The following is an 18102-nucleotide window of genomic DNA, read 5'->3' as shown; positions in this document are numbered from 1 at the left end:
GAAAGCCTGATGCCTTTTGTGTAGCGCAGAGTGGCATGAAGGACCTTTAATTTAAATGTAATCTGCAGTTGAGGGCTAAATGAGCTGAAGACAGTTGTGTTTGGATCTGTTTGGAGAAAGATAAAGGCAAATATGATCCCTCTGAGGGCAGCTCCTCTGCTTGGAAGAATATACTTAGCTGTGAGTATAAACGTGACATTAGTCTTGTTCCAAAAGTTGTTTGTTACAGATGAGAAACTGTATTTCTAAGCTGCATAGGAAGAAGTACTTCTGATTTAAGCAGTATAGTAAGATAATCTTGTGTTGGATGCTTGGTTGAGAACGCTGTTCTCATTCACTTTCAGGTTTAATACAGAATGTTTAGAGCGAATTTTCCATTTGTTTCTTCAATTCAGATCAGAGATTATTAGGAAGAGTCTTCTCATGGATTTCAGAATTACTCTAATTCTTGTATTTAAACAGTTGATCATAAATGAGCTGCCACAAGTGCAAAATACTTGGTGAATACCTTAAGTTGATGAGAGGTTTGTAAGTATAGAAATCTAAATGCACTTTCATACAAACTGAACAGCAAGTGAGAATTGATGAAGGAGCAAAACACTGATTCTGCCTTCAGCTGTCTAATGCAGGTTGGTCCACATCAGTATTGGATGCATACTCTGCTTGGGAAGTGAAACTTGGCACGTTGCGTGTTTGAACTGAGATCTGTTTTCCAAGCCAATAAGACAACTCCAGTATAAGAATACTAAGAAATTTTGTGCTTATAAATGGGTAAGCAGTACAAACACAGTTGTCACAGCTTTCCACAGCAATGAATCATTAACTAACAAAGAAAACAAGAAATGCGAATCTCTCTATGCATTGGCAGATGATATCAGTATCAAACATACCTCCCTGCTGTGATTTGCTAGTATCTTTTAGTACAACAATGAACTATGAAGTTTGCTCTGTATTCCATTTTATCTAGAGGTTTTGCTTGTGAAGGAGAAAGCTGGCATGCAGAAGTTTGCTGCTCCATCATATTCAAGCATGCAGTTCACACACACAACTTGGTATGCTGGGTCACCATTCTTTACTGCTGTGAAATGTTGGTGTTGTCATATTAGCTAAGCATGTAGAGTGTTCCGAACAAGAGTTAAGCCACCTGGCAACTGATCTACTTACCTGTTTTTCTGTAAGTAAAGAAATTAAAACATGATATTACCAAAGATTATGAAGTCTCCATGTAGGGACTGCCATTAACAAGACACCATTTGACAAATGAGACATCAGCCTCACTTAGCTTGCTGGTGAAATAATCTGTCTGGAATGAGTTATTGTGCCCATATATTTAGGGATCATTGTTAACTCACAGATTCCTTTGACTAATGTGGATGTTTGTAAGTTACTCCAAAAATACCTCCCATTTATTTCCATGGGAACTACAGCAGATGAGTACAATAATGCGGTTCGATAGAGCAAATTCTCGGGTACCAGACATCATTTTTCAGACTAGTTGCTACCATTAGCTATGCATTTTCACCAGCGATGAGCAGTAGCCCGCATGCCATACTTTTAAAGGAATCTGCAGCACTGGAGGTGACCCATTGTTCACACTGCTGAAGCACACTACCCACCTCCACACCATGCTCACATCAACTGGTTGGTCTTCAGCAAGCATCAACAAATGACAGTGTGTACCATTTGTTCCACATGAAGAAATTCAGTCCCATACCTTTACTTTATCCACTCTCGTATGTCAGATGCTGTTCTGTCAGACTGCCCCTCTGCTGTCAACTGTTGCACAGCAGTAAAATGTAAAACAGGTTGTGAGTGGGAAGGTTCAACCTTTAGTGTCACACCACCAGCATCCACCACTGATGTGCCAACATCATAAAACAGGAGTCACTGTTTTCACAGCAGCTGTTGTATATACATACTTAATGTAAAACTAGCACATTGTTTGCGGTTGTACAGAGACCATGGTCTCAACAAAGCAATATGACCGAATTCTTACAGCCTTTTAGTATTTTTCAGTTCTTCTGCATTTTTAAGTGCAGCATGTAATTTTTTACTTGATAGCACATAAGTAATATTAAATGATTAAAAAAAGCTAGAAGTGCTATAAAAGTTAAGAGTATCTGCTCCCTTAAGGCAGACTGGTTCAGCAGCTGTTGAGGAAATAAAAGATGAAGTAGTAGCTGCCACTTAAACACTGAAGTTAAAAAATTGTAGTTTGCTGTACTACCTTTTCTGAAACTTGAATGTAGATGAAAAATCACAAAAAATGTATTCTTACAAAAATGGCATTCAGTTTTAATGTCCTCTGTCTTTACTGCCATGTATGTTTGGCTGTGTGGAAGATAAATTTTTAGGTTTTGCCTCAGTGTAGAATATCTGATTTCAGACCTTTATTTTTTAGGCTTTTGCCAAAGAGTAGTAACCTACAATAAAAATTCTGGAATTCAGTCTCAGGCATACGAGTGGTTGAAATCAATGTCATAAATCAGGGAGAATTTCCTAGTTTTCTTGTCTCCAAAGAATGTGTAGTGTTCTTATTGTAATAATCATTGGCTTATAAAATTCACATGCTTTTCTCTAAAGAAATCTTACTGTTGACAAGTCTGTTTTTCTCGCCCTCTTTCAAAATATCATGTTTAAGCTACTAATGTGTGTATACTGACCTTACATTTATGGTGCAGTACACCAGCCTGTATTGTCTGGAAGCTGAGGTAGGATGCATCTAGTCTGGAGCAGTAACTCACAGCTGTTGACTTGCGTAGTTGAAATTAAGCCTGGTTAATTGACTGTTCCATTTGCTAGAAGGAGCCAGGTGTTCCCCTCCTTAAGTTATTTTCCTGCATCACTTTCTGCTGACAAGCTTCCTGCTTTCTAAAGATGACAAACAGTTTTTACAGGTTATTGTTGACCATTGTTATTCAATCCAGCTGCCCTGTTATCAAGTTCACAAAAGCCCGATTTTCAAAAACCTGTTTCTCACTTGCCTCACATGCAGTAAATATCTAGTTTTGTGGTGAGGTTTCTTGATGCAGAATCACATACTTTGTGGGTCAGTGCTGAACATATTTCATTTTGCTCTCTGCAGACTCTGATTTCCTAGATATTTGGAAGCGTTGTCTAATTATCATTTGGTTATAGATAGTACAAATAGCAAATGCATCACATAGCTGAGCAGATGCCTAGAACTACAGTTCTGAAAAATTAAATATATCTAGAAAACATCGGTATGATTGCAGTTAATGTTTGTATGGAAACAGTTCCTAATACTAAAATCTTGTGCATTTTTAAAATATTTTTTTTGTTGAAGAGCTGTGGTAATAAATTTGAAGGGTTCTGGGCTGATCACAACTGAAAATGGAAAACATAAAAGGAATTGGATATGTTACAATCAGAGTCGCAAATTGGATGTGTTGCATCAAAAGTTGAGCTTTCACGTTAGGTGTTATCTGCAGTAGTATTTCTTATCACATTGTTTATAATTCACTCTACTTACGTATACAGTCACTGGGATGTTATGAGAAATTTAAATCAACATCTGCTTGTTCAGTGATCTGTTTGTACTGTGTCTAAGAGGAGACACCTTGTCACAGTGCTGCATTTAATGTGACCAAACAAGCGTTAGATTCTGTGAATCGAAGGATTTTCTCTAAGGTGAGCCCACTATCAGCAGAGCATGGATGAAACATTGATCTCTTAGTGAGTGTTAGGTCTATGGTTGCTTGACTAATACTGCAGTCCTTTGGTAACAAATACAAAGATCTTCTGCCTTCCATGTGAGCAGTAGAAAGTGCCTTGTCTGCCTGGCTGCTTGACTCTAATTGCTAGAACCTGTGAAACTTGCTAACCTCTATTTTTTATTTTTTTATTTTTTTATTGCATCTATGCAGAACTGTTCACATGGGTTTCTAGGGCAGAATGGAGCTGTTCTATTGGAAACTCTTCTGGTCACTACTACTGCAGTACTCTAGTTTCCCCACACATCAGCTCTTTGTTTCAAGATAATCTCTTGGTTCACTTGAACCTGGTCTGGTAATTTGAATCTTGTCACCATTTTGAAGCGTTAAGCTTACTTTCCAGCTGTAAAGTCTTCTCTTACCTTAATACTTGACTAATTCTAGGACCTGTAAGCTAACATTATGGGAGAATGGGAAGAAAATAGTCATAGGGATTACTTTTAGTCTAAGACTCCAGAAATGTTGCCTTTTTGAAGTACTCTGTGAAGATGAGATAGGAGACAAACTAAGCAAGTTCTTTTCTCTTCATCTCTCAGAAGAAGGTAAGAGAAGACTAATACTATGGTGTTCCTACAGAATGGCTTAGGCTGGTAAGTGGCTGCTTAGTTCATTCAAAGGATAGGAAATCTCACATGTCCCTGTCACAAAAATAAAAATCTCTCTGGGAAAAAAATTGAGAATGGTAAGACTGAATAGCTGGAATTCCTGGTGTTTGCTTTGTGGTGCTGGTACCTCATAGAGGGACCATTGCAAGAACAGATGGTTACTATTTCACCGCTTCCCGAAAGTTGCTTGCTGATTTTCTATAACTCCCCACTTCTTTTTGCCTTCTCAGCCTTCACTTCCAATGTGTGTAGTGTTGAGAGTCTAACCTGCTACATATTTCTACAGGGTTTTGAGTGTGCTTGAGGTGGGTGACTAGTTTGTCAGGTAGAGGAAAAGCCAGACGAAAGTTGCTGCAGTTTTGTGGTGTGCTGACTTGGTCGCAGTGGTTCTTGGTAGTTGCTGACAGCCTGACAATAACTGATTGGAACAGGGGTATGGACAGAAGGTATTGCATGGCAAAATATTTTGCAAGCAGGATGCCTAGAACAGACAGTGACTAAAGCACAAATGGAAAACAAATGGGATTGCAGACCAATTTATATGTGGTGACTTAGTTTCTTTCTGAAGTTTCTTTTTCGTCTTAGTTTCTTACATAACTGTGAAGCACTGGATTTTTTTTTTTTCTCCGTTTTCTTTGTTTCTACAAGAGTGGTTGAGAAAGAAGAGCTGTTCTTAGTATTAGCTTTTAAATTGTAATGCAAGTTTGTATTTTAAGCTCTACTGCTATTAGATTGTGGGCCCTGTTGAGGTCTCGGGACCCAGTGTGTGGGAGCAGAAGGACAGCAGTAATCACTTTAAACTTTGCTGTTGCATGTTCTTCCCACAAGCACAGAAAAATCGGTCTACTTAGCTGGTGGTTGAAGTACTGTCCTATTGTTTGGAATGCAGGAATAATCCCGTAGAAGCTTTCAGACAAGCCTTATGAGCAGTACTAATGCATATACTAAAAACAAGTGTGGTGTATTATGGGTGACTTTACTCTGATTCCGCATTCTTGTTGTTCGATATTAACTGGAAATAACTTAATGGCATTAACTGTGCTTTTCCATTATGAACCACATGATTTATTGCATAGCATGTACTCCTGAGAGTAACTCATACTTGCAGATGAAGTAACTTGTTTAACTTAAATTACTCAGTAGCATTTGATTCTTCATGTTTTTACTTCACTTTTCACTGCTTTGCAGGATTGACACTGTTTTTGTTCATGTCACCTTCATAAAACTGTTCCATTCAGCAGTTGGTTTTTATGATTGGGATAAATGCAGTATGTGCTTCATCTGTGCTTCTCTGTAAGCAAACTTAAACTCACTCTTGACAGAGATTGCAATAATGTACAAGAAACCCATGAAAGTACGGGGTCTTGCAAGGCGTGTCCCTTTATAGTGACATGAGATATTCTTGTGTGCTTCTGGCAGGGCAGGGCTCTGCTTCCCCCCCGCTGCATGCCAGCTGTCTGTTATGTGTCTTATCACTGGTTATTCACTCTTCTTTAACTGCTTGTAGATAGTGGTATTTTCTACTGATTCTAAACTGTAACTTGGAATAAATGTTAATTCCTGTGCAGACTTGTCTGTTAAGAGACCCTGAATAGTTTGAAATTTTTGTAGGCCAGCACTGCCTTCCAGGGTAGCTGTGCTGTGAGATTGGTGCCAAGTATTTATAGCAGTTGTGATGTTTTTCAGTGAACTCTAGCTCAGTTTGGGCACTAGTGTTAATGTCATGCTCACCCTGAATCCCTTTGTCCGAAAGGACATAATGTGGATTATATGGTCCTAGTATCAATACAGAGAGTATTTGTCTGTTACCAACATGATGCAGCCAGAGATTTTGCAGATTCATGGTGGTTCCATTACGTACTGAAGCAGCCAGCATACAGTGTTAATACAAGCAGAATAACAAAGTGAAACTATCTTTTAAAAAGCTAATCAATTTAACAAGCTACCTGGTACATTTTCACCATAACATAATAAGGGGCTTCTACTTGTCCCTACTTGAAATTGTTTTGGGTCAAGATTTCCTATTTGAACATAATGTATCTGCTTGTAAAGTTCAATTACTGTCCATTCTGACTTACTGTGCTTATTTGATAAGGTTTCTTCCTACCTGTGACTTTCTCTGCCTGCTGTGGTGGGAAGGACCAGAGCTGCACTTCTGCGTTTGAGTATGACATCAACAAACAACAAAGACTGTAGGAATAGTGTTGAATAGCAGCCTTCTTCACATGTGGAAAAACTGTGTGAGATGTAAGGCCGAGAAGATAAGAGTTGAACCTGGCTAGAGTGGAACTTCTGCATCTGTTCCTGAAAAAAGTCTGTTAACTTAAAGCTCTGGTGATGGCTGTTTAGTTAGGCATAGTTGTCGTACTGTATGGCAGAATAAACTGTCAAATGTGTTGATCAGTATTTGATAATCAGTAATTCATTCTGATTTCTTTTTTGATTCAGAGCAATAGCTGAGGGTCCAGATGTGTGAAAAAGAGGTGACATAGTATCAAAAATGGAAATCTAATAATAATCACGGGTTACTAGTGTTTTCTTGGTAGCTGCATAGCTTGCCAGCTCAGTGGTAAGAGCTGTGAGTGTTCAGTAAATACAGTACATCTACAAGTACAAATTCCTATTAAATTAGGAATTGCTTAGTGGCTCCTGCAGTTTTTCTCATCTTGCAGAAGCTGATTATAACTCAGTTCAAACTTTAATACTAACTCGAAAGGACTGTGAATAGTGATTGCTACTGAAGGAAAATGGTGAGAAGACAGTAGTGCTGGTATTCAGTACTTAATCTGTTAGTTCTCAGAGAAGTACAATTTTAGTTACAGTATTATGGCTGAGTAACTTTCATCATCAGTGTGTGCTCCTAGCCTTATTCAGTGTCATGATAATGCTGGTGATCTCAGTGGCTTAAATTGCTCCTTTGACAGTGCTGATGCAGTAACTTTTGAAGTGGAGCTGCTATGTAGTGACTGGGTGATGCTGTTGTTGAGGCACACAGTGCTCTGTGACCTTGTCACTCAGAAGGATTAGCCTGGTGTATTGTGGAGCATTCTGATGACTTCAGCTGTGAATCAAGACGACTCAGTTGGACAATTTCATGCTCCTGTTTCTGAAACTTTTCATCAAGCTTGTGCTCTTGAAGTTGGACTTGTAGCTGTATGTCCTGCTCACTGATCTTTCCTTGGCCCCTTTAGCTTGCCTTCAGGACGTTGTTGGCTGTGACTAACGGCAGTTTTTAGGTTGATCTTCACATGGTATTTGCATGAACAACCACACTGCTTGTGCTTTGGCATGTCAGGCAATGCAGCATTTCCACTGTATTGAACTTCTGGAATATGTCTAAACTGGTGCAGGTCCAAGAAAATGAGAGCCTTTCTATGTAGACTTCAATGTTGTCCTTGGTGTTTCTTGTAATAGTCTTCTTACACCAGTGTTTACAGCTTCAGGCTTTCTTCTGTGTCTCATGCCCAGTGCTAAGTTGCTGTTAGCTTGACTTGGTACTGTTTAAAAGGATAGGATATTGGCTTGTTTTAACAGTACTTCAGGGAATCGTGAGTGCTGAGCTTTGTACACAAGAAAAAAACATGGATTTAAGCTAAGTTATTCGTAGTTAAGAATCTTTGGCATAAAAATGGTATTCACTAGAAAATAAGCAGTCCTGATAGCAAGCAGATAATCTGTCTTGAAGGAGTGAAGCACTGAAGGTGTAACTTTCATTACTGAAGTTCAGTTATGGAAAAAAAAAAAAAAAGCACCCTGTCAGAATTCTTAAGTATTTTTTGTTGAAAATTTCAGCTCCTAGGCTTTACTTAGCTTCAGTAACATGTTCTAACATGTCAAATACTGATGCAAATAATATGCAATGTTACTCAGTTTTGTGTGATATTTGTGTTCTTAATGGATAAGTTCATGTACTACAGTATTTCACAATAGAACTTCTTAGCCTAAGTCAAAACAGTCTTGAGATTTCTGGAAAATCACCCTACTAGAATCCTAGTTGGTTTTGTTTTGTTTTGTTTTTTTAGCCTGCCTTACCTTAATTTTTTTTATTCTTACGGAAAGTAAATGCATGAAGGTATTTGCTACTGCTTGAATTGTCAGAGCTTGGATGCTCTCACAGTGTCACGGAGGGCTGGAAAGGTGGCTTGCTCAGCGCTTAAATTTGCTGCTTGGTCGCTCTGAAACAACGCAGCCAAGGACTCCCTCGTGTGGTGGGTGTGCCAAGATTCAGAGGCATCTTTCTGCATTTTTGTTAGGAGTCTCTTTCTCTCCTGAGAGCAGAGCACGATAAAGTAACGCCTTATAATTCACCAGGATGTTTTAGTCAGTCATGAAATCTAATCTCCAAGCTAATCTTCTGCTCTCCAACCAATCATGCAGTATACATCCTTTTGTGTGAATGTTAAAATAGTGCTAACTGTTGAAAATGCAGCACTTGAGTTCACTTTGTGTCTGTGACCTCTTGAGGATTTCTGTATCATACAGCTGTAACTGCATTTTAGAAGTAGCTTTAAAAATGGCTCACTTAGCATCTATTAAAGCTCAGCCTTGTCAATGTTTCAAGCTGTTCTCTTAAGCTATAACAGACTGTAAATGACACTTCAGCACTTTCAGGCAAATTTTGTTAACAGGACTACATAGTTCAGATGATTGAGCTCTCTTACTGCATATCCAGTCCAGCAGCGTTAAGAGGTGTTGAAGAAGCTGCTTTTGGCACTTGTCTGAAATAGTATTTCTTGTTCTGAGCTGCCCACAGGGTTCAGAAGTATGTTCTTCCTGGAACTAAGTGGTAGTTCTTGGGCTGAAACGTGAGAGGAACATTTTTTTCTACTGTCTTAAACTAAAGTTACAAAATACTGTCATCTTTTGCCCACTGCAGAAGGAAGGAGCTATGCAAACATCTGTCTCCACAGGAAGGTTCTCTTTGGTTGCATTTGATTGCAGTGATTTTCTAAGTACAGTAGTTGTTGCAGTTTTAAAAAAAAAAAAAAAAAAAAAAAAATTGTTTATCAAGAAGGTTGACTGATCTGGGGGCTCTTTCCTGTGCTTCTGTGGAAACACAGCAAGAAGAAATGTAGCTGTTATGTGGCAGTTCTCGTGAAGCTTCAGAAGAAAATGCATTTCAAAAAAAAAAAAAAAAAAAAGATTTGTACTTTTTCTTATTGTCAGCAGTCCAGTTCCTAGGAGAGGCTATAACAAGTGTCTTCATTGCTGTCCTGCTGTGGTTGGGCTGAATGTCCTGGTTTAGCTGGTTGCACAACTCTAATGTAAGTGAACTTTAATGCAAGTTTTTTGGAAAAAGGGGATGGAGATGAATAATTTTGTATTCAGTTCAATTTTGTTCAGTTTTCCTTTGATCTTGTGTACTCAAAATTACTGTTTAGAAATGATGAACCGAAGACTTGGGTGAAGCAGTACAAATGGTTTGAGTCAAACTAGTGAGAGGCAGTGGTTTATAGATGGTCTTGGGAGATGCTGTTGCCTTGGACAGATGATCACAACCCAACCTAAAACTGCTGATCAGCAGATGATGATTAGCAAGAAGACACCTCCAAATTTAAAGTGGAGACATTTTATTTAAATCTAAAACTCTGCTTCATCTTATAGTTAGAATGTTTCTAAATTGATAGCAAGTCAAAAGGGTGTGCGTATACAAATGAGAATCTATAGGAGGTGGTACAAGAAAAAAGTGGTCGGGTTTCCACTTCAGTTGGAAATGAGCTGTATGCACATTGATAGTGGACCTAAAGTGAGACTTGACAGGAAGGAGTGGGCAGAGAGGGATTGCTCTGACAACTGTTGTCTTTGACAGTATGCTCCTAACTTTCCTACCTAAAGCAAATTCTGAGACAAGTCGTGCTAGCTAATGTCTTTCAACCTTAAACTGGGGTTTACCTCAGAATGCATTAGGTGTTTCATGCAGCTGAGTACTTCAGGCATGAGCATTTTTCTGGGTAATACTTGGACAGCACTAGGGCTTATTTTTTCTTTCATGTCACCTGTTTCTTACTTAAATCATTATGAGAAACTTGTGTAGTAATGAGGGAACCTTGTCTATTCTTCCCAAGGCTCATGAGAAAACTTTGTGTGAGTAGTTAACTGTGGCCAAGTGAAATGAGGTGGCTTGCAGTGGATTTTGAGGGTTCAGTAACCCAGCAGTAAGCTCTTTTAGATATTGTATGTACCTGTGCTTCAAGGAGATGCATGGTGCTGTATAGTGATGTGCAATAACAAATCAAAATCTGGGGGAAGACTAAACTTGCATTTCGCTTAGCAGCCAGTTAAGTTGATCAATCAACTTGTCATTCCTTCTCTCCTGAAGAATATCCTAAGCATCCTCATCGTGGTCTTCTAACATTCTAACATTCTGTTCTTGAGAACAGGACTGTGGTATAAACAGTCTCCGTAGAGTTGTTGAAGTTGCTGAAAATAACCAAAAAGTTCTTCAGCAGAAGTTGCAAAGAGATCTACAATCCAGGATAGTTTATCTTCCTGTTTATTAGTACTGCTGTGATACTGTAATAGTGTGTGATTGTGATTACTGGGCTTTAGTAATTCATGGTGGCGTTTACCTTGTATGGTGAGCAGTGATGAGGTCCACAGGAGTCAGTTCCACACCAGTTCTGTTTCTCTGAAAGTAAAGAAGTAAAGCTCTGTACAGCTTTGCTGCCCATTCCTTTGTTGTTTTTTTTCTACATTTTTTTTGGTACTACTTGTAAAGATACCTGGGAAGAAGCCTTGTTTCTAGGAGTGTTCTATCAGATTTTTTCTTCTAATCGTCTCTCCACTTTGGCTTTTCCTATTGTAAGTGATTTCTATTTAGCTTTTAGCTAGTTTTAGCCTACACCGCGGATTGCCATTTATACTGTTTCTGTGTTTAGTCCAGAGCATAAAATCCAGTACAAAACATAATACAGAAACAGATTTTTAGATGTTAAGCTGTGAAATAACCACAAGAACTGTTGAGGTGAAGAAGCTCATTTGATGCAGTTGAGCATGTAGTGTCAAGTATTACACGTTTGCAGAAATGGGCAAAGTAACCTCCTTGAAGGTATTATTTTTCCTTTGTGGGAGAAGTAGTAACTCACAATAAGAAATAAGATAGCCCCAAGAGCCATTGGCGGCTTTTAAAATTGCTGGCAGTGCAATTATGCACAAATTGGGAAGAAACACTTCTGAGGTTAAGATCTAGATGCAGATGACCTTATTCTAAAGTGGCACTAGAGATGGTTTTTGATTTGTGTTTAAATCCAAGAATTATTTAACTTAAGGAGAACTGTAGGTTTACTTTTTCCTCTCTCATACACTTGTGGACTTCAACAAATGTACTTTAAACATCTTATTAGACTTGGAAACAAATGTGAGATGATTTGCAGGTGACTTCTACTCTGGTGTATGAAGTTAGCTGATGAAGAAGAGTCAGATGGAAAAGTCCAAAGCTACTTGGTTTTATCTTTAGCTTCTGGCAACATAAATTAGTGATTTTAATTACAGAATGTTGAAGTTCCTTTTCTAAATGTTTTATGTGGTGGACAGCCTACGCGTCTAGTTTCTCAGCTTGTTTTGAAAGCAAGAAGTTTGAACATTAAAGAAAAGACGTCTCTGCACAGAATGAGAATCTATTTGTATTGTACTTGCTAGCTAATTCCATGTTAAGGAAAGAGTGAAATGTGTGCAGTAGATATGCTGTTCTTCCCCCATCTGAAATGTATAGTCAGATCAGATTTCTTGTAGGCTTTTTTACAGATACCATTAGTGCTAGCCAAGTTTAGAGTGTAAATTTTTGTGGCTGTGAAACATTTAATTGAATTTCTAAATCCTTATCTTTCTAACTCAAGTTTTATTTTCAAAAAAGAGGGAAAACAACCAGCAGATTTTGGACATACTTTGCAATAACTGGGAAACCTGTTGATTGTTTGAATTAATACTTCTACTGGTTTGTGTGGAATGATTTTCTAGAACTCAGCCACTCGTATATGAACTAAAAAACCCCTTATGCATTTTCCCTTAACAAAAGCAGAAGCAAACAGCAGCCCTGGAAGAGATGAGGTTCGACTTCCGGCTTTGTATTGCTTGTTGCTAGCCAGACTTTATCTTCTCATGGGCTTATGTGTTTCTTTGACACAGAATTGCCACAAATTGCTGTGACATCCACAGCTCTTTTGGACAGTCTTTTCCAATGCTTCACTGCCCTCTAAGTGGTATTTGTACAATATAGCCTGAGTCTCCCCTATATTTTAGTTTAAAACAGTTTCTCCCCTTGTCACATTGCTACTATATTGTATTAAAAAAAAAAAGGAAAAAAACTGGAAGGCTGAAATGGAACTTTCCCAGGAACCTTCTATTTTCCAGGCTGAGTAAGCCCAATTCACTCAGCCTTCCTTCATAGCAGAGGTTCTCCAGTCCTCTGATAATCTTTTGTGGTCCTTCTTTGCACCTCCTCCAAGAGCTCCACATCTTTCTTATGTTGGGGGCCCCAGGCCTGGATTCAGTACTAGAGATGGGACCTCATGAGGGTGGATCAGAGGGAGGTGATTCCCGTGATTCCCACTCCACTCTTGATGCAGCCCAGCATATTGGTCTTCCATGTTTCATGAGCATGCTTCTGATTATGTCCAACTTTTTGTCCATCAGTCCCCCTAGGTTGTTCTTTACAGGGCTACTGTCAGTAAGTTAATCTCTATCTGTACACATCTGATTGCCCTGGCCCAAATGCAGCAGCTTGCACTTGGCCTTGTTGAATGTCATTATGTTCTTATGTGCTTGCTTTTCAATCCTGTCCATGTCCCCTTGGATGACATCCCTTCCTTTTATTGTGGTAGCTGAACTGGTGATGCTGGAAGAACCTGTTAACATGGCATCTTTGTTCTAATGATACTTAACTGATGTCCAGTCATTTGTATGAGTTGATATGAATAGAGAAACAAAATGGTCTTTTAAAACCCCTTGCTACCATGAGACTGTACTCTGTGTGAGTAGTATCTGTAGAAACAGTCAGCTTTGGAGATCTCTTGGCTCAAATTCTGATAATAAAATGCCTTTGAAATTCCCTTATTTTGAAGTATTATTAGAGAATTTTGCCATTATGCTTTCTGTACTCAATTAAAAAGATGAACTTGAAAAATCTTGCATTACTTCTTGTCTCCCAACAGTTAATAACAAATTACTGAATGTATTTCATGTAGTTTTTTCAAGTCTTTCATTAAAATTACTGTGGCCATTTCTTCATTGAACTTAGAGTAATCTATGGGAAAAGTGAAGGCTAGTTAAGGATATTAGCCTTACTGGAAAAATAAAGCATTGTGAACATCTTAATCTTCATTGTTGCAGGTGACTGTTCCTCAGTATGACTCATTGTGTGTGCATTTCAGGTTTTTAAAACACTTCTAGTTTTCTGTTTGACAGCATAGATACGCTAATGATCACTTTTTCCTTTCTTTAACCAGGACAGAGCTTGGGTTACGGTTTTGTGAACTATGTTGACCCGAAGGATGCTGAAAAAGCTATCAACACCCTGAATGGATTGAGACTTCAAACTAAAACTATAAAAGTATGTATTTCTTTCTATGACTTTGAGAAACTAAATTGTTTTTGACTTCTTGACTTTCTTATTTATGACTTGTGTTCTTCCAAATGAAATTCAGGTGTTCTGCTGTTGGCAATAAAATAGTGTAGGATTTCACCATGAAGTAGGTGATTTGTCCTTTGTAACCTAGTTAGATTTAAAGCTAGATTGTAATTAAGTATAGAAAATCAAGAGTTGCAAGTTCTTAGCACTTGCACGTGAGTGTGATCTAAATGAGAAATCATATCAAATGCTTTGTTTGCTTGAGTTACAGATGTGCAATATTTTATCTCGTCTGAAGGCTGCCCTGTGCACTTCTACCTACCTTCTCAAATAAGAGGATATAATTCAAGGCACTTGCAGCCTAAAAATATTCTCTTGCATGTCCTTAAAATCAAATGCTGAGATAACTGTTTTGGCTACAAAGATCTTGAGTTACTGGTCTTGCAAGGTTGTGCGAGGTAGTTAGTGTTTATATGGTTATTTGTTTGGAATTCATGTTCTTGTTTTAGCTCCTGTCATGGATGGAGCTGTACACCTCTCTTCTAAAAGAAAAGCAGCAGTACATTTATTGTTATAAAAAAGTAATTTAACAAAACTTAATTGTAAGACAAACTTCACAAGATTTGAGATAAGTTACCCTACTTTTACAAGATATATAGGACTAAACAGGCTTCTCAAGGAGACCCTCCCATTGAGTCACAAGGTTTAGAGGAGACTCTTGTTTTCTAAATTCCACCTTGATTTCAATATGTTTAAATCCACCCCTAGTTTCTAGCTTGGCAATGGCTTAGGTCTAAGGGATTACATGTACACAGTCAATCTAAGATAGAAGCTTATGTAGGATTTGGGGTCTTTGCTGTTACTCATTTACTGAGGATCTGTATCAACAAAGAGTCTCTCGATGTCAAGGTGTATGGTGTTACTGCAGTGCATGTGTCCTCAAGGCATCCCTACTTAGAGGGACATCCTGTCGTTCAGTCTGCTGTCATACAGGAGAGCTCGAAGGGCACCTGGGCTGTTTATTATTTATAGGGTAAGATGACTGACTCATAGTCAGATGCTAAATATGATTTTGAGCTGGATGTTATTTCTTCCAAAACTTAAGCCACAGTGCTTGGAGCTGTGGCTAAGGTTGGCACTGGCTCATCTAGTCCTTAGCTGTGGAGCAAGGTGCCTGTTTCTTGATCTGCTAGCCTGGGCCAGAAAGTAACTAGCACTGTGATCATCACCCATCTGAGAAAAGTTGATGATCTGTCAGGCTGAAAAGAGGAGAGCAAGGGATGTCTTGCACTGCACACTCCTGTGTCTCCTATTTACTAAATTCAGTTTACTGAATTTCTAAAAGTACAAATATTGAGACCTGGCTCATCAGTTGTTTTTTCTTGCTTCATTCCAATTGCATCTTTTTCTTTCTTGCAAAATGGTTTCATTTTCTCCAAATGTATGAAGACAGGGTCATGGTGAAGAGGAAATGGCTTTATAATTAGCATATGTTTCTTATGTTTTTGTTATTAATACTTTTAAAGTGTATCATCACACAATTATACACAGAAGAAAATATTCATGCAAACAATTGTCTGGGTTCTGAAATCTCAGGATAGGAGATGAAAATCTATCAGATAATGGAGACTTCTGAATCCGTTCCACAGATGTTAGTGTCTGAAGGTGGTGTGTCAGCCAGCTTCTTCATTAAACAGCAGGGTTTGCAGTCTGATCTCTTGAGCAGTGACGCCCCTCCATCTTGTAACCAAAAGCTCTCCTCTTAATATGTTTGAAGTTAAAAGCCCCTGCTGAGCCAGTTGAACATAGCTGAAATTAATTCGAGGTGACAGTGATTACAATTAGAATTCCTACCTCTTCCGTATCGATGAAGTTTTATAAGTATGTGATGCTATTTGAAACACACATATACTGCTGTTTGACAAACACTGAGTCATGAAAAGATTTGGGTAGGTGCTTGGCTGTGGCAGACAGGGAGCTCTCCATGTTGTTTGGTGGGGCGAGTTGGAAGGACATCATTTGGTGCTCCAGAAGCATGTGCAGATTTTGAAGGAGACTTGGAATAAATTTCTACTCCAGTAATGTTGCAAGTACATGCAACTTAGCATTAATTAGGATTAAATGTCTTGGCTTGTAAGAATAAGGAATGCATCTGCCCAGGGTATTCTGTGGACTGTGTTAAAAGACAAGTGACTGAGTGTTGGCTTTTTTCTTAGAACTTGCCATTCTGTCATGACTTTTCTTGCCCGTGTTCCATTCTGTTCAACTTCAGCAAATTCTTACAAGGTTAATGTACGATAGTTGGGAAAAGACTGCTTTACTCCCTTCCCCTCCCTTGTTAAGCATAAGCTGGGTTTCAGGGCAAGTTCTCATGGTTGTATTCACCCATATGCTGTTTAAAACTGATTGACTTTACCAGTTTCAACACTACAGTGGAAAGGATTGGTTAAGGGGGTTTCTGATGTGCTTCAGGACTTAGGGCATTGGTACACTAGAAAGTTGCTTCTGTTAGAAGAGCTGAGATGTCTGTGTGGTTGAGAAGAACTGTCAGGGATGTCTGCCTTTGTCTTTGAAGCAATATAAATAGTCACCTGGGAAGCAGGCTGTATTTCATATTCCTCTAATCAGTCCAGAGACTATCCTGAACAGAAGTGAAGCTGATATCAGAGCTCTTTGTGCAGGAACATGCTGGGGCAGCAGTCCTTTCTGAGCAGTCAGTACCAGGACCTTGATGGAACCTGCAGTATTCCTATTTATCTGGACCTGACAGCCCATTTAAAAACTATGTACTTACTGGCAAACTCAAAATCCAGCTCGTGGTTGAATTTGATTTGAAGTTAAATTCGAAACTTAAAACATGGATATCAGCCACTTTTTAATGTACAGTCCTGAAAAATGATGGAATTGTGCCTTCAGTGGATATTTTTACTTTAGAAGAAAAGATGTGTATTCTCCTTGCATTTCTCAGATCTCTGTAAAAATTTTCTCAGATTGCTAGATTAATTGCTGAGAGTGCTTGTTTCCCTGTTGGCATGCAGTTCTGGAGGGAAATTGTTTAGGTGATGGACCTTCATGTCGTGCCTGAACTAAGTGCTCTCCTGTTCAGGGAGAATTGATCCCAATGTGAGATGTTCTAGAATTGTGTATAGGACAGGTACCCCTCATCCACAGCTTCTCCTTTAGTATAATATAACTGTTAAACACTGGTTATATTCCTCTGACACCTAAAAGGGATGCCACCTACTGTCTTCTTAAAGTAAAATATATTTAAAACATGAATTTGCAAGCTGTTGGCTATTTGTGTGGGTAGCAAAATTGAACCTATTGTCTGCTGCCTTTTTCTAAAAGACCATCCTTTGTAGTGCTTTATGGAATACATGTAAGTAGGCTTATTAGAATTGCCAGTAGTCTGGAATTTTGGCTTCACTGAGATACTCAGCTTCAAGGTGAAAATAAGCTATGGCATAGAAGACATGAAACACTTTCTGTGGCTTCTCTTTTGGAAGATGTTTCTAGGAAGTACTTTTTCACTGACTCCTAAATAGAGCAAAGCCACTGTAGAACTGTGTGTGTGCAGTGATGGCTTTTGATTACCCATTTGCTTGTATGGTAGCTTGTTGTTCTGTTCTGTCCTGAAAACATAATTCCCAAGTGTGGAAAGCTTAGAGGTGCAGACAATACTGCAAGTATCACTTCCTTTCATGTAGATAGGTGAACTCAGCACATGCTTTGTTAGGTAGATTTCCTCTGTGAATTTTCCTTCACCTCACTTTAGGGAAAATTCCTTCAGAAAGACAGTTTAAATAATAAGATGATCTGAATGGCAGTATCTTTCAGTAAGTCGTAAATGACTTTTGCACAGACAGAATTCTTTCTCTTAAAAGGGGGGGAAAAAAAACAGTGGTCAGTCCTTCAACTGGTACAAAGCTGTGTCAGGAGGTGGATTTTAATGTGATTAATGCTAGCAGAAGGACACAGATCTCAGAGTTTGGCTTTCCTTCTTGTGGGTGCCAGGGTGATTGAATGATGCATGTGGTGTGAGTGGGTTGGAGCTCCCAAAGGACAGAGCTTGTATCAGTAACATGATGCTTGTTTCTGACACAGGGTGAGATGGGGCTGCGGAACTTCCCTCAGTCCTTATCTCAGCTCTCCATATGGCAGAGCTTCCCCATACAAGGGCTAACAGGTGGCTTTCTTA

General features: G+C 38.8%; 1 protein-coding gene across 1 annotated transcript in view; it reads left to right on the top strand.

Moving 5' to 3' along the window:
• Positions 1 to 18102, top strand: part of ELAVL2 (ELAV like RNA binding protein 2) — a gene marked incomplete at its 3' end in the record, with an annotated part of 53029 nt that overhangs the window by 18347 nt on the left and 16580 nt on the right. Inside the window, exon 4 of the mRNA XM_079548807.1 lies at positions 13783 to 13886. Within this exon, the coding sequence (XP_079404933.1) occupies positions 13783 to 13886 (104 nt within the window). The remainder of the gene's footprint in view (positions 1 to 13782; positions 13887 to 18102) is intronic.

This window comes from Tetrao urogallus (genome assembly GCF_951394365.1).
Source record: "Tetrao urogallus genome assembly, chromosome: Z".
NCBI lineage: Eukaryota > Metazoa > Chordata > Aves > Galliformes > Phasianidae > Tetrao > Tetrao urogallus.
The sequence above is the reverse complement of the archived record's forward strand: the minus strand, read 5'-3'. Positions and strand labels throughout refer to the sequence as shown.